The 24,100-nt window shown below is 39.2% G+C and overlaps 1 protein-coding gene across 2 annotated transcripts; it reads right to left on the bottom strand.

The window, feature by feature from the left end:
* Nucleotides 1-437: 437 nt before the first annotated feature.
* On the bottom strand, nucleotides 438-21,691 carry txnrd2.2 (thioredoxin reductase 2, tandem duplicate 2). Of its 2 annotated transcripts, XM_067521503.1 has the most exons (17): nucleotides 21,574-21,691; nucleotides 20,908-20,973; nucleotides 20,781-20,837; nucleotides 20,541-20,685; nucleotides 19,408-19,482; nucleotides 16,766-16,844; nucleotides 16,214-16,276; nucleotides 15,998-16,068; nucleotides 13,743-13,762; nucleotides 13,328-13,419; nucleotides 13,060-13,234; nucleotides 6,993-7,129; nucleotides 5,434-5,529; nucleotides 4,965-5,057; nucleotides 3,388-3,459; nucleotides 2,868-2,965; nucleotides 438-2,462 (listed from the first exon to the last, which is right to left on the bottom strand). In XM_067521503.1, exons 1-17 carry the CDS (start codon nucleotides 21,647-21,649, stop codon nucleotides 2,339-2,341), a joined length of 1,539 nt encoding a protein of 512 aa, XP_067377604.1. In that variant the 5' UTR covers nucleotides 21,650-21,691; the 3' UTR covers nucleotides 438-2,338. The 2 variants fall into 2 exon arrangements, 1 of the variants encoding a protein (XP_067377604.1); XR_010915570.1 differs by lacking the exons at nucleotides 438-2,462; nucleotides 2,868-2,965; nucleotides 3,388-3,459; nucleotides 4,965-5,057; nucleotides 5,434-5,529 and adding an exon at nucleotides 10,956-11,158 and having other exon boundaries at nucleotides 7,001-7,129.
* Nucleotides 21,692-24,100: the final 2,409 nt, after the last annotated feature.

Genomic DNA, 24,100 nt, shown 5'->3' with positions numbered 1-24,100 from the left:
CACAAACGAAATATTGTCTGTGTACTGTACATGTACAGCTTCTTGTTAATGAATACACTACACAGATGTTCAAAGCCATGCAGCCATTTAAGTAGAACACAGAGAGCTCAATGAGTGGACATCATTACTTTAATGGTGACACTGTGCATGTCCAGTGTGTTATTACTTACATATCAATTATGTATAACAAAGCTTTAATGGAACATTACACTCCTCTATTTACAAGTACTGCAGTTAGTGGCCAGGTGACATCAGGCCTGCACTCCCCGGTCTTGGGTTTTAGTGCAGGTCATCATTAGCTGGCCGACCTGAAAGTTGAACCCTGACTCCCCCCCCCCATGGGACACAGCTGAGACTCAGTGTTGTATGAGTTTTGGCTCTGAAGCGACCAATCAACAACAACGAACAGAAATCAATCAAGTTGGACAGATATTTAAAAAAAACTGACAATTTTGTGTGTGAGCAGTCGTAGTGTGAATACAATGAGAAAGAGCATGAGGAAAAAAGCAAAAAGGAAGTGGAAGGTAAAAAGCAAACCGACATTACAGTTCTAGTGATGGTCTCAATGACTTCCCTCACATTGCCTTGGGCCCGGCCTCTGGTCTCTGAAGTGGCTCATTAGGCACAGGAACACAGACTCAATTACCCGGGGCAAACATGCTGCTACTGCTCAGTGTTGTGTTGGTTGGCTGGCAGGTTGGCTGGTTGGTTCAGTTTGTCCTCTTGCCATCCTACGTCCTTTCCATTCACAGCTCCCCATGGCGTGCAGTGCCACAGCACGTGAGCCCTATGTGCTCAAAGTGATAGAGTCAAGCTGTTCCCGCTGAGCGGAGGTCAGGGTCCTTCAGTCAGCACCTCGGCCCTGAACAGAGCACACAGGAATCCCCCTTCCCTCTCTAACCCAAGGCTGAAACTCAGCTCTCTTTCCTCCTGCCCAGGTCCAAACAAACTTGGTAGCTCTCTCCCTTTTTCCTCTCTCCATCTCCTGGCATGCTGTTGCTCCCCTCATCGAAATCATTAATCAGACTGGACAGATTAGACTTCAAATAAAAATAAACTACACCCAGCAGCCTCCTCTTAGGTCCCCCAATTTCAGTATCAACCCTCCTTATTGACAATCCCATTCCCTTTATAGTTAATAAACACAAGATGTCTGGTACAGGCAGCAGGTTCAACATTTGAGCACTTTGGCAAACTGTGGGCGTCTTACTACTGCTTTATTGATATAAACAACCTGCCTTATCTGCAAAGGTGATGACTCTAAAAGGCCTAACCTGCCACCCATGTAAATACACAACAGATAACCCTTATCAGTTTGGCACCAATAAAGTCAGTTTGCTTTCTAGCTTCTTCCAAAAGCACATATCTTTAATAGGGATTAAGGGGATTAAATGTGCAACCTGAATGTATTCAGGCTTATGTTTTATCCAGTGACTACTTTATCCTGTCTTCCATTCTTAGCTCAGAATAAAATTTGCAAGAATGGGAGGACAATGGTGCCACCTTTGGGGGAGGCTGAGTAATGCAGCTCTAACAGCACTGTTTTCAACAGGCGAGTTTATCCTGTGCCTCGACTGTGATGTCCGTGCAGGTTTTGTCAACATGTATTTGTAGTTTGACTATATTATTTCATGATTTGGGACAGTGAAGAGGGCATGGGAAGTGGTGAAAAGGGTCTGGCATCTGCTGAATTCTAAAGTGCCCAAAACAAGCTGGGGCTCCCTGGCCAGGTCTTTGCTGGCTGACTGACAGGCAGCCCACCGACTGTTTGTGTGTGTCCATGGGAAATGGGGTGGTGTCACTGTGGCGACGGCCCTGGGGCTATCCATCAGTGTCATGGGGGGTGGGGGTGTATGGTATGTGTCACCTCCAAGACTAATGGACAGGAAGTACAACCAGAGAAACAACAATATTTGCAGAATATATATATTCAGAAAAACGTTTGGTCCATATTTCTCCTATGGTTTCAATAAAACCCTTAGTACAATCCTTAATCCTGATTGATGAGCCTGTTTATTTAAAAGACGCTCACCCTTTGGTCAGGGCTCTCGCAAACCTGATCTATTATGTGCTTTAAGAGCATACAGACAAGGCTCATGTATTTATAGAGGAAAATTACAGTCTTGGTTTTCATAGGATGTCAATGACTGTAACCTGTGCCGCCAGTAATACTGTGAATGAAAAATTCCATTTTGAACTGTAAAACTAGGAGCTATTTTCCAAAAATGAGAGGGAGAGGGACAAAGAGACAGAACAACATAAACCCCACCTAACATATTTCTACTATCATCAAGGGACCCTGTGTACCCACTAGTGTCCAGAGACCAAGGGCTTAACCTCAGCAGCCTGTAACTGTGGCGTCCAAGCCGGAGCGCTTTGTGATGTTGACCTTGACAATCTCCTCAGCACAGGTTGGGTGGATGCCTACTGTCTTCGATAGGTGGGAATATGTTGCCCCAGACCTGAAAACACAATGTTCCCGTACACCTGAATCCCATCATATGGCAAATGAAATAAAAACACAACATAAAACTAGCAGCAGTCAGTTGTTCCTAATGACACGTATAAATATATCGCATTATGTTCAAATAAATCCAACAAAAAATTTTATTTCTTGTTTCTCCTCAAACCATGTAGCTATGTTGTTTGTTGTGAGAAATAAATGATATGTATTGCTCACAAAAAAGATAACTGTTGAATAAGAACAAGTAGAGACTATTGTATTGCACACGTAATAAAGAGAGGTGAAATACATCAAATCAATACTACAATTGTTTGGCACATTGTTTCTGTAAGTACTAAATAGAGAACAACACCAAATGTATCTTAAATAAGACTTTGGATTTATGCAACTTTACTAAACTTACTGGAAGCCTATAGCAAAGCCTTGTGTGACTTCTCCTGCATTTGGACCTGTGAAGTGCAGACCCAGGATCTTCTGGTCTCCACCTCGCTCACATATCACCTGAGGAGGTAAAAACAAATGTAAGTCAAGGAGCTGGAGCTGCAGAGGTGTTAAATACATCTTTTGCTGCATGCTGCATCTGTCCTCAGCTGAGGGTTTGCATACTTCTCAGTCCAACCTTCACCCTTGAGAATACTTTTCAGTTGGTGGAGCAATAAAAGTGGTCCACAAAGCCTAAAATTCCAGGATTATCTAATGGTTGGAGCTTTCAGACTATTTCTTTTCAGTCCCTCTTAAAATGAACCCCACTAACCTAGTACTTCTATGCTTCGACTTTACACAACTATACACTATACACAAATACCATGTCTTAAAAAAAGAATCATAGTCCCAAACAAATTCCGCAACCTACTTAAAATATATAAACATAGCTATTTAAAAAAATAAAAAAGACTCAGCTTGGATCTTTACTTTAACTCTACCTTTAAGTAACACTGGCCTGCGTCTCGCTGACCGACTGTGAATTCCAGGGGCTTGTAGAAAGCATGGTAGACCTGCCCAGACAAAAACACACATGACAAAACATTTAAAGATGTGAAATAGTATAGATTGAATTTTGATTTGAATTCATGATCTATCTGCAGCCAATTTTCTCTTTAACCAGGAAAGCAACAACAACAACAACAACAACAACAAATCTAAGGGAGGTCTCACGGTGATGTTGACCTGCCGTGGACATGTAAAATGATGTGCTAACTTTTTTTCTGGAAAAGCAATGAAAACTATTATATTTATTATGATTATTTTTAAACTATATAAACTTCCAGGCCATAGCAACATCTTTCACTGTCCATCATTAGATATCTATTTATTGCGAAAATATTTTTGAGACAATATTTGTTGGATAAAATTCATACGCTAATTCAGTAATTCAGCTCATCAAAGCCAGACATTAAACTGAATTCTCACTCTTGTAAAGACACATAAATATTATAGAAAAGTGTAACTCTTTTTGCCTGTGCAAAAAAAAACAAAACACGTTCTTATCCATTTCTTCCTATATTACACCACATATCCCATAGTCTCTAAAAGGAAGAAATGGCTAATGGAGTAAATATAAATATGGGCAGATGGAACTTTTACCACCGTATGCCATAACTGCAATATAATATAATGTAAACACAGGGTTTAAAATCAAAATAGAAATATTAGCACTTGGTCAGATTTGTGATTTTAAAGCCCTTACTGAGATGTGTATATAGTGTGTTTTATTCTACGGTGAACGTGCCGACACAAGTTGCGAGAGCCATGCAGCTGTCGGGGGCCAGTGCTACAGCTCCTTCTTAGATCTCAACATGCCTGTCATCACCCCATACACACCTCAATCAGGCCTCCTGCTCACCTGTCAGTCACAGAAAGGAACCCCACCTCGCTGGCTAAACCATTTATCGACAACCTCATGCAGGTGTTGGGTAGTGTCTGAAACACCGCTCATGTACACAAGCAGGTAAGATACAGACCTGCTTGGTGCCTGCACTGTGTGTGTCTCAGTGTGTGTATTTAGGGATTATGGGACATTCTGTTTTAATGTAGACTGATGGTGGTACCAAGCCACCGACACTGACTGTGCCTGTTCAAAACTTTCAATCAACAAATCCCATTAAGTTATTCTACATGTAACGAGATTAGCAGCTTAGTTTTAAAGCTTAGTTTTACAAACTTACTTTCATATTTACCTTTTTTTAAACACTGACCTTTGTCACAATCAAAACAAAAACATTTTGTTGTAGTAAATGCTGTATGATATGATTTCTGTTATAAGAGATTTTATTTTATTGTTGGTAATTCACATGCTTTAGTTACAGTGTTTCACTAAGACCTCTATTTAAAAAGGCCTCTCCTAGTGAACAACTAAGAAGTTATTTTCTTCAACCAAAACATTTCTCTATTGTAATTTAACCTAAAATGTGTTCATATGCTTATATACTACTATATACTTTTATAAAACAAATTCTAAAATGTTCTTTCTTCACAGAAATATTAGAGCAACAAAGTTTACCTCTATTCCATCTTTTCCATGCCTCTTCTCCGCCTCCTCCTCAGAAAGACCCACACAGCCGTACTCAAGAGGGGTGAAAACTGCAGTGGGCACCTGCCACACACACACACACACACAAAACCATAAAATTTAGCAGTGTTCCAAATCTTTTAGGACTCCAGGACTGAATTAATAATCACCCCAGTTACTGAACAGCTGTCAAGTCATCAAGTGTTCAAAAATAGGGAATGCTCTCAAACATTTTGATAGAATTATGTATTACCATTATAAAACCTCCATTAAGACATGCAGATGAATGAACTTTAGTACATTTATTCTGAGAAGGAGGTACATATCGATTAGGGTGGAGTTACAAACATTAAGAGACTACAACCATGAATCAGCAGAAATTATAGAAGACACACAACAACAAAAAGCTCAAAGATGTAAGATCTGTTTTTAACTGTGTGCATGTCTTAGTGTGTCTTACATTGTCATAGTCCATGAGCTCAGTGCTCTGACCAGCAAGTCTGCGTGCAAGTAACTTTCCCGCTTTAATGGCCGTTGGCGTTAATTCAGGACGACCCTAAAACATGAGAAAATATATTTTTCTGCACCTCTTTTCTTTTCAAATAAATATTTGACTTGATCTATTGTCATTTAAACGTAGTGTACACATACAAACACAAAAACCTCAACTCAAAGGATCAGCAGCCAGTGACTGACATGTGGGAAGTGCTAAACATTGAAACTATTCTACACACTTCTCTGTTTTTGACTTTATTGTTCTGGAAGTCTGCCAAAGAGACAAACACATGGATACACACCTACACACATGCGCACACACAAACTCACACACACATAATTGGTGCAGGAAACAGTAAGGCTGCAGGGCAATTCTAAAGGAATGATTTAAACCTGTTAAATTACTGTTGCACATCCTGTTGTCAAAAACATCTCCTACTACATGTATATGGATGCATGCTGGTAGTCTTGCATGCGTCATAATGCATTTCTTGGGAAAACACAACACCTAAAACAAAGGAATGGACAAACTGAGAGGGATATGAACTATCCTTTTTTTTTTTTTTTTTTTTTTACAGAAAAAAGAAGAAAATCCTCCCTGCTGGGAAAAGCTGGCAGACAGATTGGAGTAAAGCATGATTCATCAAAGCCAGTTGTCAATCAAAAAGATGTTCTGCCTGTGTGTTTGTGTGTCATGAAAGCTAGGAGGTAACAAGGAGGCAGATATAACCAGTATTAACACGGCTGCTTCAGCTCTGAATACACAAAGGCAATGTCAGGGAACGAAGGGTGAAATTATGTCAGAATAACTTCACTTACCCAAGTGGATAATATATTTAGTATGTGTGCACAAATAAATGGCTTATGTGTAAAAAAATGACTATGCAATTTCAAAATATATCTTTAGTTTTTGAATGAGTTTCCCACCCACAAAGTGGAAAAATACAGCTTAACTTATGTATATTGACTGTAAAAAGTATGCAACTCCTGGACGTTTATCCCTTTTATTTTTTTAAGACCGAATGATGATTTATGTGATTTGGCTTTTTTGACAATAATTCACAAGCTTATTATATGTTACATAAAAAACTGATTTCTACAAAGTATTGCTTAATTACTTAAAAATATAAAACCTAAAATAAGCGATTGCGGAGGTATTTTCCCCCTTCAAGTTCATATTCAATGCTCACCTTACATCACAAGTTATTCTGTCAAGTAATAAACAGAAAAATCTGAAAATGTGATTTTTATATGTAGTATTTTATTTGTATGCAGAGTATGTAAATATTTATGTGATGGTAAAAACCAAATTATCTCTTACATTTTAGTGATTAATTCCAGATTCCTCTTATTTAGCTGAAAGACTTCTGGGTGAGCTATTCATATAAAGAAAAGCATTTACCGTGAGTGTGATGAGTGTGGACTTCTTTGGCATAGCGTTGATTTTGAACAGGCTTAATTCAAACTAATACCATTTTCCACTTATTTCCTATATGATCATGTGCTGGCAGTGTGGTGTCCTACCTCACCAATGTCACCAAATGCATAAATGTTTGGCACTGAAGTGGATTCATCAGGGCCCAGAACTATTTTCCCTGTTTCCTTGTTGAGTTGCACACAAAGCTTGTCAAGACCCAAGGCTTTGGTTTCAGGAGCTCTACCTGAGGGTCAATGGGAGGAAACGACACAAGGAGAATATTACGTTACAATTCTGGAGAGAGGTATGGAGAAGGAGACAGGCACTCTGTACAGTGTGCATACCACATTCTGCTCAAGTTGTGTGGCTCTGTGTCCCATTCTACACAGAAAACCTTGTTTAAGTATCACAGGAATTATCAGAAGCCTGGACTTGAAAGAAATACTATTGAGTATACAGTGTTCATAACACACCAAGTACCATGTGGCTCTATGGAGTACCTTGTTCAGCATGAAAGTGTTTCTTCTATGAAGATCTACTTCGATATAACAGGGATTTGAGGTACATGCCAATATCAGCTTCCTAACGTGCCCACAGAGGCAGTGTTAACATGATGCTAATGGCCAATTGTAAAGATTTTTAGCCCATTAGCAAGATGTCTTTCACTAATTAGCCCCCAACACAAAACTTACCATGCTTTGTTAGAAATTTCAATAATTCATTAATAACTTGGTTAGAACCAAAATAGTGAGCAAAGTGAATTTTTGACAGGATGATGATGCTATTCAAAAAGTAATAGATAGCATCAAAGGCTCAAGGAAAACAAACAGGTCAAGCTATTTATAAGTCAAGACCGACTTACTGGTGTTACCAGAAACGCTGAATGACAAAGGTTATTAGAATGAAATCTTTAGGAATGCTGTATATCTGTAGCAAAATGATATTTCACTTGTGGGTGGTAAATTGGTGAGCCAGCAACTACTTCCCTGGAGCCAATGCCACAAAGTTAGCTGGCAATTTCCAAAGAAAGGATTTCCTGCTTTTCTGTTTTGTGCTGTTGTCACTGGAACCTCTGTGGATTTTGGACTTTGGACAATACAAGCAAATAAAGCAAACACATCTTAAAACTTCAGTACCAACATGGACCTTAAAATACATATATGGGTCAAACCCTCATTAAGAACTATTACATTAGAAAACAACATCTGGCCAGCTGAGTTGAAATGCTCAAAAAGATCAACAGCTGGGAATCCATCCCATCAACCCCACAGGACACCCTAAGGTGTGATTTCTGACACTTCCTGGGGGACGGCTGACTGATACTGTCGACACTGAGTCTCCATGGTGATGGAGCATGGACCAGTCGCTCCCCCGTCCTCTCCATAGCTTTTCACAACCTGCCTGGGTAACATAATAAACACCCGGCCCTGAGGTACCTACGTAGATGCTATCGGACAGCAAAAATAACAAACCCCCAAGACCCTTTTTCCTGGCTGGAGCCAAAGAACAACGTCCTCCCCCTCTTCTCAGACCAGGGGGGGATACAGGGACCTGTCTAGAGCTCCACAGCATGGGTGGTTGAATTGGATAGAGAACACAGTGAAGGATGACAGAGGGGAAGTTAGGCAGTCAAGATTAGTTCCCAAAAGCAGAACTTGTAAATATTTTTCTTATCTTATAAGGCTGCAACACTGCTGTTGTCTGTGAATACATGTTATTCTTTAGTTTGTGAAATTTCTAGTAAATTGTTTTGCAAATTCAAATTTCTCATTTACATTTTTAGATTTGCTTCCTGATTTTAATTCTGCATTAGCAGGAACAAATCTAGATTATACACGTATTCTCTGGTGGGATGTCCTCATAAAGATTTTAAAATTTGTATTTACTCTCCTCCAAACAGTATTTATAAAAAGTATGTAAATGATTTATTACGGGTTTTAATGCACAGTAAAGCAGCTGAAGCAGAAGTGGTTGAGTCATGTTGTAATGCAGCTGTATTCACTGATTAAAGAAACTGGTCAATAAAGGGTGTTAGGATGTGTTCACTATTTACCTAGGGGAGAAAAAATGTAGCCCTTTTTCTCCGGTCACATGTTGAAGTGTCCTTGAGTAAGACACTGAACCCAAACTTAGTTGCTCCTGGTGAGTTTTTGGCAGCTGCTATGAAGCCGACGGCCCCATCGGAGTGTGAATGTGAGTGTGAATTGGTGAATGAGAAGCAGTGTAAAGGGCTTTGAGAAACCAATAGGTAGAAAAGCGCTATATAAGTGCAGACTATTAACCTGACGTAGCCCCTTGCAACAAATAAGGTGGACCTAGTTCAACTTTTTCTGCAATGCAATGTGGCTTTGAGCCACTAGCCTCAAACAGAGATGGGAAGACTGTTACAGAGGCCTGACAGTCTCTCTTCTTTGATGTGCACATCCATGTACACTCCCATAGACATCTACAATCACCCAGTCATCGAAAGGGAGAAATTTCTAAACAAACAATTCAACCAAAATTCGATCCCATTACAGCTGTAGATGTAACAAAGCATTCACATATGAATTGTAAAGCCTGGACCAGTAACAGCTGGCTCGAAGAGCAATGAGGCAGTTCAGCTAAATGCAGATGAGAGCCAATTAAAGTCATTTTGATATCAGTGGAAACCGAAGCAGAGAGTAAGTTCACAATTCATATGAAGGATTGGTAAAAGCAGAGGAGGAGCACACTAGTAGCCATAAAAGGCCTTATACATCTTGTTTTTATATATATATATATATATATATATATATATATATATTCAGCAAAAGTCAGTAAAAGACAGACTTGATATGTTAAACTGGTAGGGTTCCCCTTTAAACTAATAAACTGTCCCCTTATGAAACCCAAGGGAAGTTAAAAGGTACCCAACTCACAATACTGTTTTGAGGTACATGTACTGTTCTACAATAAACACAAGAATATTTCCATTACACACTGCTTGAACCACTTGAGCCCGAGCTCTGTGATAAAGGTACAGCACATTTCTGCCGCACACACAATAAAGGTCGATTGATTATTTTCTTTTTTGTAAAAAAGTACAAATTTAGCATAAATTAATGCAACAATACCATGAATAGCCTTCCAAAACCCATATAAGAAGAATCTCAGTGGTAACGTATCTGCCTTCCTGTCTGTAGCTCCAGTCACTGCTGTACTATAGCAATGCCGCAGCTCTATTGTACGGGGACACATCAGCAGTGGGCAAGCTGATAAGGGACTGAGTTGAAGCTTGGACACACACACAAACACACACACACACACACTAGAGTTCATCAGTTTGGCCAATATGAATAAAGTATATCTTGACATTTAGAGGAAGCCTCTGAACTGCTTGGCCACAATTAGCCACAAGAAACATCCACTGCTTGAAAGGAGAGCTGGATGTTTATCTGCTCAATCAAATGAACAAAGACAAAAGAGAGAGCAAAGTGAGGGGAATATTCTTGGAGGTACAGATCCAACAGGATGCCAAAAATTGGTTACGTGTTGTATTTCAGGCCAAAAAAGATTTTAAGATGCAAAATTGATAAAATGCTCATTAGCTGTAGACAAACTTGTAGCACCATAATAGAAAGTGTCAAAGGGGAAACTCACTGCTGACAGTTTGTCAACCACTTAATAAATAATACATGAGAATATTTCCACACTTATTATTATACATATTTCATTGTTATACATATTTCATGTTAAAACTATTTACCATTTGAAACCCTTAAGAGACACATTTCGATAGGAACATGTACGTCCTTGCTTTGTGTGTGTGTGTGTGTGTGTGTGTGTGTGGTCTTTACAGAAAATATAATTCCGTTGCTTTTTTAAAGCTGACACAGTTACAATATTATGGAGCTGATGTTCGATGTGCCATGTTCTTCCTCAAAAAGCATCTCTTTAATGGGTATAATATATAAGTGCAAATGACCTAGGAAATGTTTTGAAATGACATCCTTGAGTACAGTGAGGAGGAAGACTAATGTGCTCAGTGTCTGCATGCAGATAGGAAATGTGTCGATGTTCTGTTTCCTGGTATGTTTCTGCTGGCACACCTGGATAAGGGAGCGGCCGTGAGATCAGGAAGGAGCAGGGGAAAGCTGGAGGGAGGCAGGGCCAGAGAAAAGGATGTGGCAGGCAGTGGTGATACTGTCCCCTGGTCCCCTCTGGCCTTTAATAACTCCACTGAGGCCTGGGACCCTGCCTAGCCCCTAGTGCAAGGTCACAGTAAAGGGAAATGGCCTTGTACTCATAACTCCTGCATGGATACATCAAAGAACAGTTGTTAGTGGTTTTTACTGAACTGTACAGGAACAAATGTTTTCATGGATGGAGCTGGTCTTCACAAGATTTCAGCTAGGTGCAAAGACAATTCTGGGAAACCATTTCGATATGTGACACAACATTAACACTGGTGGTCTTAATAATGGCGTGAGGGACAAGTGTCAGTGTAACCTCAATACTCAAGTAAAACTGCAATCATTGGCCTAAAAAAATCCAAGTACCACTACAAATATTTTACTCAGGTAAAAGTACTAAGCTGATTTTTTACATTTTACTTAAATTACAAAGTTAAAAGTACTCCAGTAAGATTCAACAATGTATTTTAAACAATACGGATTATGGAAATTATGGCAGAACAGTGATTCATAAAAAATTAAGGGTCAAAGATCACTGTTGGTATATATGAAGCAGGTTTTAACCCTTAATGATGCATCAGCATTAAGTAATTCATAAGATTTCTATAAAAAATTAAATAATAAGTTTATGTAAAAACTACCAGGTGGTGGTAATGTTGTGTGTTGTGTTGTGTTGTGTTGCGTTGGTGCACTCTAGATTGGTATTTAAAATTATTTGAATGCCTGTTCTTAAGTGCCTGACTGAGCTTGAGTGAAACTATTGCTAAAGAACATAGGAACATTGCTGACATGTAGGACATGGGTTGCAGCATGTCCGACATGTCAGCAAGCCTACTGATACATACACTCCATGCACATAGTCTCATCACTAAACTCACTCAGACGATGTGGGAATTGAGCCACCGGTAGGAAGAATGAGCATCATCTCAGCTGCAGAGTCACGCATGTCCTTGTCACTGTCACATGCATAGCCCTCTCTCCTACCCACACACTAAGCAAAATAAAGCACAAACAGCGACTGTCAAGATTGTTCGGAAGAAACACTTCTTTGGAAGGGCTCAACAAAAATAAACAGACGACTATGCCCCTGACAGATGTTGCCTCCATTGTTGGTGGAACAGGAGAAATGATAGAAGAGAGAATGTAGGCTTGAAATTGAGTAGGAGGGCTGATAGTAATGGCAAGCAGAGGGCCACAGGCAGGGATGGCAGTGACAGATGCAGAGTTGGTTTCCGCAGAGCTGGCATGGGCAGGAAGGCACAGAGATGGAGAACAAAGAGGGGAATAGATTGACCCTGTGCCTTGGTGCATCCTGCCCCTTTCTGCCCCTTTCCAACCAGGGAGCCACTGAACCAGTGGTGGGTGATTAACACTTCCCCTGGCCATTCCCCCTACTCAGGCTTTATTACTTTGTTTTCAGGTTTGATTCTCTGTTATCTGCTGACACTGCACTCTATTGTGGAAGACACTTAAATTGATGGTGGCACAGAGACCACCGTCTATGGTTTATGTCAGGGGTATACTGTTACATCAGAGGGAAATAACACAGGTGGGGAATTACATGGAATTTTTTTGAAGTTTTACGAAGAGGATTTGAGATAGTAAGCATTGTATTGTGCAACTCCAAAGCAAATCCTAAGTTAATTTAGAACAACTCAAGTCTCAAGAAATTCTTGAATTTTAATAATAAAAAGAAGTTCAAGCTAAGAACAAGACACCGGCACCAATCTAAGTAAGTCTCAAGTCACTTGAGACAAGGCCAAACCAATGGACAAATCCCAGTCCATTCAAGTCAACCAAAACAATACAAGACAACAATACAAGACCAAGATAACCGAGTAACTGGTTTAAAAAAGATGTTGTAATAGTATTCATGGTGTGTTATGGTGTGCCCTCATTTTTGCAATATACTAAATGACAAAGCAACATAATAAGGCACTACCACTCTCTACTTGGACCAGACCCCTCTGATCCACCATTGGAGGGGCTGACCCACACAAAGCAACACCTACAGACTCACCAACTGCCCATAACACAGAGTCGTAGGTATCCTTTTGTTCATTGCCCGTCTGGTCGTTGATCCAGGTCACCTGCAGGGCTCCCGAGGGGAGTTTGTCCACTCTCTTTGGAACACACTTCCATGCAAACTTGGTCCCATAAGCCTCCATGTAGTCTGTCACCAAACCTGCCATTTGCTGCCCAAAACAGAAGAGAACATAAAGCTTCAAACATTACCTAAATGCCTATTATAAGACCCAGGTAGAGTGAACTACCACAGTGAGCAATACCTGATCAAACCCTCGGAGGGCAATGCTGCGAACCATGACCGTGGTGTCCAAGCCAATGCCTGTGAGGAACCCTGCACATTCCAGAGCCACATCTGAGCAAGACTAGTTTAAGAAATACAGTTTTTCTTAATTTACACATACAGTAGCATCTGATCTATGACTGGAACATGTGATGATTGATGTTCTTCAACCAAATAGGTACTGCATCTCAGACTGAAAAGTTATCTGATGTGGGTCAATGTAGTAACAAAGATATTTTATCCTGAGGTTTAAAGGCGTTATTCAGAAATACAATTTCAAATAGGTTTGATGCCAATGTCACTCTTTATTAGGTTATTGTTTTTACCATTTCACAAGAGATTATCAGTGAACCACACAGTGGCTCAATTTAAAGCTCTCTGGTAGAAAAGGATACAGCTGGCTCCAACCACAAGTCTGAACAACACAACAAGAAAAAGCAGTTAGCTGAACTTAAAATACAATTCATCATTTTTGCACCACAATTCTGCTCAAAAACACAAAGCAAGTCATAAGTTGAGATGTTTATTTTAAATCCTGGAATTAGAGGTGATGAAACTCAAAACTTCATAAGCTCAGAGGGAAGTGAAGAGGTGTGAGGAAAATGTAGAAACATGGGGCAGTAAAAGCTATTTGTGTGTGTGTGCACTTGAAGTGTCAGTGTATATTTATTTGTGTGTGGTCCAGGTGAATCACACATCTCAGCCAACCCTGAGATCTGTGGCATTGAGAAGGGCTAATTGCTTGCATTTAGGCTGATCCCTGCGGATGGGGCGTGCCATGTTCAGGGCTCCAGTCCACACATCAGCCCGCTGAGTGAAGCCCATCACCCGCATGGATGAGGCCCCTTTCTACCTTGTTTGTTACCACTTTAACCCAGACCTCCTTCCCTTTAGCTCTGCTTCACCAGCTCTGACAGCTCTGGGTGCCTGCGGCAAATCCTGCCCTTGTCCATACTAACACTAACCATTAAAAACACTAGTACCCATTTTCCCTATGTCCTGTGTAATGCACTGCTGCACTTAACACATATTGTGAGGTGGCTTAAAGAAGATTAGGTAAAGAGCCTAATTACATACTTTCATCACCATCTCCTCTGCCCTAACCTTTCTTTCTGCCCAGTGGGTTTGATTGCATTTTACACTAGCCTGTTTTCTAGGCAGCTGTTCCAATTTTCTCAAGAATACTGCAAAAACAAATTTCCAATACTTTTATAGGGTGACTTTACTCAAACAAACAGTACATACTGCATACTGTGCATCTCATTCAATCCCTGGCGAATCGTTCGAACAGTATCAGAGTCGTGCGTAGTACTATCTTTTAGCATGATGATGGCAACCAGCTTTGGACTTAAACCCGAGAGCCAAATCATTCATTCAAGTGTGCACATGCTCTAAGGCTCTTTAGACGCCCATCACTCACCTGATCCCACTCCCACAGCAACCCTAACTGCAAACAACAGCCCCTCAGACATCACCTGCAGAGCTGGCAGCTCTGCAGCAAAACAATATCTCTAGTTCTGTCTAGTGTATGTAGATAAGTACCTTTATAGAAAAGGCTAATACTAATGCTAACCAATAGCTAAGACCTTACAACCTACTGGGGGGGTAGAACCTGGCACTATCCCCCACACTCTTACATCAAAGTACTTCCTAAGCTCAAGTGCTCACTGAGTGGATGATTCTAATTTCAACACAAAGGTGCTTTTGCTGAATGGGATAATGCTTCAATGGTAACGGTTTACATTGACATTAATTTGTTGACTATAAATGAATATGTATTGCCACCAAGTGGTCAAAATACTTAACAGCACACTTATTCTATTACAATATCTCACAGTTTACAACCAAAACGAAGGAGGTAACTAATTATTCTAAACATAACAAAAAGAAATTAAATGCCAAAAAAATCCACAAGCACTAATTATCAGCCAAAACAAATAAAATCTGTGTTAAAAAATTTAATTTAATACAATTAAAAAGTCCCTAGGTACAGATTGCCTAGACGCATATAAGGTCTCAATATCAAAATAATTCTTTCCGTTTATCTTTCACCCTCAAGCAAATAACCACCGAAACCTTGGTATACCACAGCCACTAGTCACGTCATGTGCGTAGTGCCAAGAGGAAACATCAGGGTAAGACCAATTAACCAGGTGATGACAGGAGCTAAATGGCTGGATTAAAGGGCTTGTTCTATAAAGGTCAGGATGCACGCCGATAACCTGAATCATGAGGTGAGGACAGGCTGACAGGAAGGGAGAAAAACAAACTGTATGTCACTGATGAATGATTACAGTGCGTGACAGTGGGATGTGTCGTGTCAGCGAGCAAGGTATCACAGTGAGGAATTAATACTGCAGAGGTTAGAGGCTCTGTTTCTCTTGTAGCTCACTGTAAAGGAAAGACGTCAATACTCTCACACATATTGTACTGCATTCTGTGTATAGTAATCAAGGATCAAGCAATAAAAAAGCAATAATTTTGGGAAAACCCCCAAATTACTGCAGATTTTGTTATACAGGATGATCAATACATAATCTGGTTGGATAGAGAGCACAAAGGCGTTAGCCTTGATTTCAGTCCTACATAGCATAGTAGTGGTTTAATATAAGATGTATACGTGACTAAATGGGAAAATGGAGGAGCTCACGTTTTACCAGGTGACGTTTTCAACCAGAATATGTCATCACTGGTGAGGCCATGCTCCATCGCTCCAGGGACCTTTATTAACAGTTGAAACTATTAGCACAACCATCATATTATCGACATATTATTAAAGCTGGAATAGTAAGCTCTATAAAATCTGTCGTCTTCATAGTGTTTAGCATTCTGTGTGTTATACTACAATAATCACAATCATATTTACATCTGTTGGGTACTTAGGGCGTCCACCTGTGGCAATCACAATATTTCTGGCAGTCAGGACCATCTGCATGAGAGTGAAGGGAAATGTGAAGTAACAGCTTTTGTTCATATCCTTCAAATAACAAGGAAATGTCAAATAACAGCAAGTGGTCTCCAGTGTCCTGCATTAAAGTAATGATGGAAACACACAAGTAACAGCACTCTTGATAGGTATATGTCAACTTGTCCTGAGCTATGTCTCCAGACAACTTACATTTCCATTATAATTCAAAAAAAGTTGACTGAATTAAGATTTTGTACTTAAATTTACAATTACAGAAGAAGAAATATAAAATATAAATGAGTGAAAATACTAATTGTATTACAAAACAGTATAAATATATACAACTGTAAGCTACACACATACTGTAAGATGTTTTATATAGAATATGTAACCAGCTACATAAAAGCACGTTCTACAAACGTATTGTGAATATAATATTAAATAACTGCTATCCAATATCAGTTTGAATGAATACATATACAGTATGTCTAAATGAAAATTAGCACCCACTTCTTTTCCTGCTTTAGTTACTCCTTTAACAGTGTGTTCATCCTCCAGACTTCCTTTAATATTCAGATACTTCACCTTCCTGCAAAACAAGAAAAGAAAACAACAGATGCTCTGTGAAATTACCGTAATCAGATCCCATTCAATAACTGTTATGCATTCTGTGACACAAATCATTCACTTCTCATCACATCAATTTTCTACACATTCTCTACACTGTTTTTATCTGCTGAAAAACAAGATAATTTTGCCAAATTGATTGTAACTGGTTATGTTCTCTGTGTTTTATGCTACACCTTTGTCTATCGCAGTTACCAATTATTGAAAATCTAGATCCAGAGTGGAGAAGTGGATTATGCTGCAAAACTTTTCTGACAATTTTTACACTTTGCTGCAGTGAAAATACAAACATTTCAATTAATTGGAGCCATCTGTTCTTGTGTTTTTGACTTGGTTTTAAATGTATCCAATATAAAATTCTATGTTATCACGTCATGTAAATATAAAAATTTGACAAAACAATTATTAATCTAACATTGGATGTTAAATTAAAAATAATCACATATAATTTTGACCCGTGTATAATTAAAACCATGGACATTTTATGTTAATTATTGTTTAAAACCTTTTTTTATTGATTTATAATACGACATCCATGCAATATATGTGCCCGTGTATTATTATATGTGCAATTAACATCCTTGTGTGAAATTACTGCTTTGCACTGTGGTTAAATGTACGTCTCCGCTGTTCTGTAAATCCAGGCTAATTGTTAATCTTGCTAAAAGTTTAAGCAGGTGATCTCACTGGACAGGAAACATTTCAGGTTAAGCTTGGGCACATTCACACACCTGTTTGCCCTCCAGCCGGTTACTCAATCAACATGTGGTCGCTGATTATCAATCCTTCAGCTGTGTACCAACAGAAATGTACAGCCCTTAGCAAAATTTTATGCCAAGAAAATAAGCAAAATGGAGTGAAAATGAGATGAATGTAATTACTGATTATCTTCTGGAAATTATACTTTGTATGTTAAAAAAATTAAAATGGACAAGGGGAAGGAGTATTGATGTGATAAGTGGGTTAGAGAGACAGGGACAACATCTGTTGTGTCGCTGTGAAAATACATTTACAGGACATTACTGTACTGAAGGACATCTTTACTGAAACTTTAAAGTCAGTTGGTAAGGCAGTCGTCCACGGACCACAGGGTCAGTGGTTCGATCCCCGGTCCTGGTGCTGAACCCCTAACAGCCCAGCCCTCCCATCCCATCCTATCCCAGCTGTGCAGTGCTGGTCCAAGCCGAGTAGATATTGGGGAGGGTTGTGTCGGGAAGGGCATCCGGCGTAAAAACTGTGCCGAATCAAAAATGCGGACAATGATATGCTGTGGCGACCCTGAACTCACGGGATAAGCCGAAAGGACAAAAAAAAAAACTAAAAAAAAACTGAAACTTTATAATCAAGAAGGTAATAGTGAGTAATTTGACAATATGTTCACTAAATACAACCCCAATTTAAAAAAAAGTTGGAACGATGTGCAAAACAAAGATAAAAAAGAATGTAAGGATTTGCGAAATGTATTAACTCATTTTATTCATAATAGAGCATAAACAACATATCAGATGTTTAAACTGAGACATTTTATTATTTCATGGAAAATATGAGCTCATTTTAAATTTGATGGCAATAGCACATCTCAAAAAAGTTGGAAGAGGCCGACATTTACCATTGTGTAGCATCCCCTCTTTATTTTAACAACTGTCTGTAATGTCTGGTAAGTGAGGAAACCAGTTGCTGTAGTTTTAAGAGAGGAATGTTGTCCCATTCTTGTCTGATGCAGGATTCTAGCTGCTCAACAGTCCTGGGTCTTTGTTGCCAGATTTTTTGTTTTACAATGTTCCAAATGTTTTTAATTGGTGAAAGCTCTGGACTGCAGGCAGGTCATATCAGCACCCGGACTCTTCTATTGCAAAGCCATGCTGTTTTGATGGAAGCAGTATGTGGTTTAGCATTGTCTTGCTAAAGTACGTGAGACCTTCTATGAAAGAGACATTGTCTGGATGGGAGTATACTGTATGTGCTTTTCAGCATTTATGGTTCATTTCCAGATCTGTAAGCTCCCAATGCCATAAGCAATAATGCACCCCCACACCATTAGAGATGCCGGCCTTTGAACTGTCTGCTGATAACAAGCTGGCCCAAAGATCACATGGATCCAGTTTTGACCAGCGGCCTTGTCCCTTGCGCGCAGAGATTTCTCCTGATGCTCTGAATCGTTTGATGATATTATTACTGTAGATGGTGGGATCTTTGTCTTTGCAGTTTTACGTTGAGGAAGACTTTCATGAAATTGTTTCACAATTTTTAGATGCAGTTTTTCACAGATTGGTAAAAACTCTACCCATCTTTACATTTGATGGGCTCTGCCACTCTGAAATGCTGCTTTTATATCCAGTATTGTTACTGACCTTTTGATTTGCAGATTTGCAAGTCATTGCATTCTGTTTTTATTTATGTTTTACACATCATCCCAACTTAATTTGACTCTGGGTTCTACATCTATCTATCAAATTAAAAAATGTAAGAAAATCTTGTAATTAAAGATGAGTCTGAAAAAAGCAAGATGATCTAGTGTCACTCACTTATCCTGGAGTTGAACTCTGTGACCCCAGTTCAGAGACCTGACGTGGTTTTGAACAGCCTCTGCCATGGTGCCCCTGTAAAATGTACACAAAAATAAAGATCAGACATCTGCATTCCTGATCAATTAAAATTAGACAGAGGAGGCTCTTACAAATGCCTTATAATGTGCCTGCATTTACTTGGCTGTTAGAACTAATAGACACAGTTGAATAAAGGGAAATGAAAAGATAAAAAAGTCCAATTGTCAACCAGAGATTTCGAACCTAATTAAAAGATGTCAGCTGTTTCTGTGGGACCTTACACATAAAACGTGCCTTTGCTTTTTTCTAAGTACCGTATTGACCTGTAAGTAATAATTACGTATATATGTATGCAAATAATAGTAAGCATGCAGAGTGTATGGAAAAAGCATACATACAATGTACATTTGATAAGCGTAAATATATATAAATACAGTATGTATCATGTCATTTTAATTTATTTTAAGTATCTATCCAACACTGAGCAGCACATCCTTTTTGCCCTGTTAATAAATAATTTTGAGGCTCATTTTAAGTCTTCCTTTAAAAGGATTTATTCCCTGTCTGGCTGATGAGCACAGCTATATTTCTTTATGAACTGTTTTTTATTCTCAGAAAAAAAATAAATCCTTTGTGGCAAGGACAACATAATTGAATTTTTAAATGCTTGTTGTAACTGTAGAAGAAAGTAATTACACATGCAAGTTTTCTCTTTTTTTTGTCCTTTCATCTTATCCCGTGAGTTCAGGGTCACAGCGGATCATTGCCCGCATGTTCATTTGGTACAGTTTATTTTTACGCCGGATGGCCTTCCTGATGCAACCTTCCCCAATTTTATACCGGGCTTGGACCGGCACTGCACAGCTGGGGATGGGAATGGGCTGTTAGGGGTTCAGTGTCTTGCCCAGAGACACTTCGACATATAGCTGTGACCGGGGATCGAAGTACTGACCCTTTGGTTCGTGGACGACTGCCTTACCAACTGAGCACTAATGGCACTCTTACATTGTAATCTTAACACTAGATGGTGCTGTTGATCTACCAGTTCTCTGTGTAACTATTTAAGATGGTAGGATCATGAATCCCAGAATGTTAAATAGGGCAAGACCTACCAGTCATGGCAGATTGGCCCCGAGATCTGCCAGCCATACTTCTTAGCATCTTTGACTGCAGTGCCAAGTAAAGCAGCCTGATGCATGAGCTTCTTAGGAATGCAGCCAACATTCACACATGTACCACCAAGACCCCATTTCGTACCTGTTTAATAAAAACATTTCTAATGTCTTTCAATGACTGAATCTATGTTTTGGTTAGTGGAAAACGTCACCAAGGTTTAGTAATATGTATTTTACCTTTAATAGAGGGCTCCACATAATCCAAAACAGCCACTTTCTGTCCCAACTGTGCCGCTGTGAGGAGAGGATATTTTGTGTCATTCGACAGAAATTATTACATTAAGGAACAATAAAACTATCTTACCTTCTTTGGAACACGCTAGGCCTCCTGAACCACCACCAATCACCACAAGGTCATAGTCGTACTTCCCTTTGTGAGGATAGAATAATAAAATACAACAAATAAACTGTGTGAATTAGTAAAACCTTGACTATTACTGCTGTATTTACATCAAATATAAGGTTAGGTAAGTTTTATTCAGCTCCTTCCTATTGGAAAGACACTTAACACTATGAATACTTCAGGCGAAGTGCATCGTGTAATTACATGCATAACTCGACTGTCATGGTCCCTTCAACATACAACAGCTCGCTTTATTCACACTCACATTAACATATAACTTTGCTGACAGTACGTCAAAGACCAGTTAAAGTGCTTCTCTTTAACTGGGTTAATTTAAACTTAGCTCAGCCAAAACTCAAGCAGAAACATGAGCACACACATTTAAATGGCCTGGGAGAGCGAGGACACCTGGTTTATAAGTTTCTAAGTTAAGAAGTTAATAGTAATAATTATATAAATATATATATAAAGTTCTTAGTACTTAAAGCGATAAAAAACAGCAGGTCAACAAGAGCTGCTGTTCTCTAAGTTGGGTGTATGTAGACAGAAACATCTCCAAAAAAATACTTAACTTTCTTCATTTCTCTGTATGCACACGAAATTAATCAACATATTATTTTACGTTACCTGTGAGATTTCTTTTTAAAACATGTAAACAATTTGTCCTTTTCCACCGGTGTCTACCCCTACAGAATGCAGCCATGTTGTTATTATGCAAGGACCCCGGTTGGGTATGTGGTGACTAAAGAACTGCCTGAAGAGAAAAGCAGAGGTCCGAACAGATACACAGCTTCAGTCTCTTTACTCAACAACTAAAACGACACAGGAAAAAAGACGATACACCAGGCGATGTTTGAGCAGGTTTTAACTGATTTGTGGAAAATCCATAATAATTAATCATAATAAATTAGTTTATTAGGTTTTGCATTAAGAATCTACATAGACAACTAGTTACTAGAGCTGTAAATAAATTTAATGGAGTGAAGGTAAAAGTAACCAAAATGTAAATACTTTGTAGTAAAGTATGTTTTAAGTGCAGTACTTGAATAAATAAACTTTGTTTCTTACCAACTCTCAATACCCTATGGCCCCTGATGGCCACTGTGGGGCCTCCAGAGGGCGACAGAGAGGCCTAAACATATTTGAGGAAAGAAGTGAAAAAAATTCTAAACAAATAAACAAACAAAAAAGATTTAAAAACATAGAGTCGAATTATAATTATTATAAAGTGTATTATTATAAATTACCATTTGAAGATAAGAATCAGGGGTGGTACTTAAGTATAATTTTGTGCAACCTTTACTGGAGTCTTTTCATTTTAGGCTTCTTTTGGTTAAGACAACTCTGAGGAAAATATTAAACTTTTACCTTACTACATTTACTTTGTTATAGTTTTAACTTTGGTTCCCAGGTACTTTTTTATACTGCACAGAATGAAGTGAGTTTGAAGCTGCAGCTGAAAACCTGAAGTGACTGACACTGTGACATCATGTCAGTTTTTGTGAGCCAACCATGAGCTGTCACACATCCGGCAACAACAAGCCCTGATTTACAGCTAAACTTAGAAAACCTTTATAGACCAAAGGGGAAGCCAATAGAAGTGGGGATAGACTCCTGTACAGGCAGGCAAGAAGTTCACTGATGAAGGAGATAAAGATGGCCAAGAGAAACTACACTAATATCTGAAAGTCTTTTTTTTTTTTTTGCCAGGATGCCACAGCCACAGAGCCTTGCGGGGCATTACAAATTACAAGAGGCTTTTCCCACCTGCTGAGAACAAAGAACTTGCAGAGTCTACATAAGTTTTATTGCAGGTTTGAAAGACCAAACTTCCCACCCCTCCACTGCCCTAAGTGATCACCACAACCAGACCTGTATCCATGCCCCTAAATCTACTTCAAGACACACAAAGCACTCCCTCCAAGACACCCAGACTGTATTGACCCTACCAGCCCGCTTTTCAGACACTCAGGATATGCGAAGAGGAAGTAAGCTGACTAGTCCAGACAGACAGAAAAGCAGGATGTCCATAAACAGATAAATTCAGTTCCTCCTCTCTGAACGCCTGTGCTGACCACCTGGTCCCAGTCTTCTTCCAAATCTTCAACAGATCACTAGAGCTGTGTAAAGACCCCTCCACCTTTAAAAATTCAATCATAATTCCAGAAAGACTACTACCCTCTGATATCTGTGGTCACCAAATCTTTTGAACTTCCTGTAAGACATCATAGCGTCCCTGCTTGACCCCCTGCAGTTTGACTACAGGGCAATCAGGTCAGCATATGATGCAGTTAACAATGCATAACATCCTGAAACACCTTGACTGCCTTGAGACGGATGGATTTGTAGATTTTAGCTGGGTCTGCAAGACTATGGAGAAGACAGAAGATTTCACAAGTAGCCCTGTGTAATAATAGGGTCTGTGGATCCGTTTGAGTTCCTGGGCTCCACTATCTCAGTAAACTTGAGGTGGGAGAATAATATCCAGTCTATCCACACAAAAGCTCAACAGAGGATGTTCTTCCTGTGGCAGCAAAGGAAGACCAGCCTACAGCACGAGGTGCTAATCCAGGTCCAACCACCAAACAGGAGAAGAAAAGACAGAGACAGGCAACAAGAACTGAAGAAAGAACCATACAGTAAGTGCCCGCCTGCCCACTCTCCATGACTTGTACATATAACAGCTGACCTCATACAATGGAAAGTGTCTGTTTTACAATTTCCTAGAGAGATACCAACAACCACAAGCAAATTCCTTGTATGTGTTTTCATACTTGGGCAATAAAATTGATTCATGATTTCATTTCTTTGTCATAATTTACAACTTCTAGAGTTTCTTCAATACATCGGAACATCCTGTCAAAAGCATCACATTCCACACTGTTAATAATATACATACAATACATTGTTTACTTTTTGGTGTATTTATACTCTTGTACTTTAAGTTTGGTAAACACTTTTTCTGAAATATTATTCCACAAAATGTACTTATTAAAAATATATAGGTCTTACTGAAAACACATCTCATAAATATAATGTACCAATCCCAAGATTTAATGCATTATTTATGTCTGCATTATGCATAAAGTAAGCATAGATGAAAATCATTTTAACATTTGCAGTTTCACATTTTTTCATTTACTACAAGTTAACT

This window comes from Channa argus, chromosome 11 (assembly GCF_033026475.1).
Source record: "Channa argus isolate prfri chromosome 11, Channa argus male v1.0, whole genome shotgun sequence".
NCBI lineage: Eukaryota > Metazoa > Chordata > Actinopteri > Anabantiformes > Channidae > Channa > Channa argus.
Note: the sequence above shows the minus strand (reverse complement) of the source record. Positions and strands in the feature narration are given on the sequence as shown.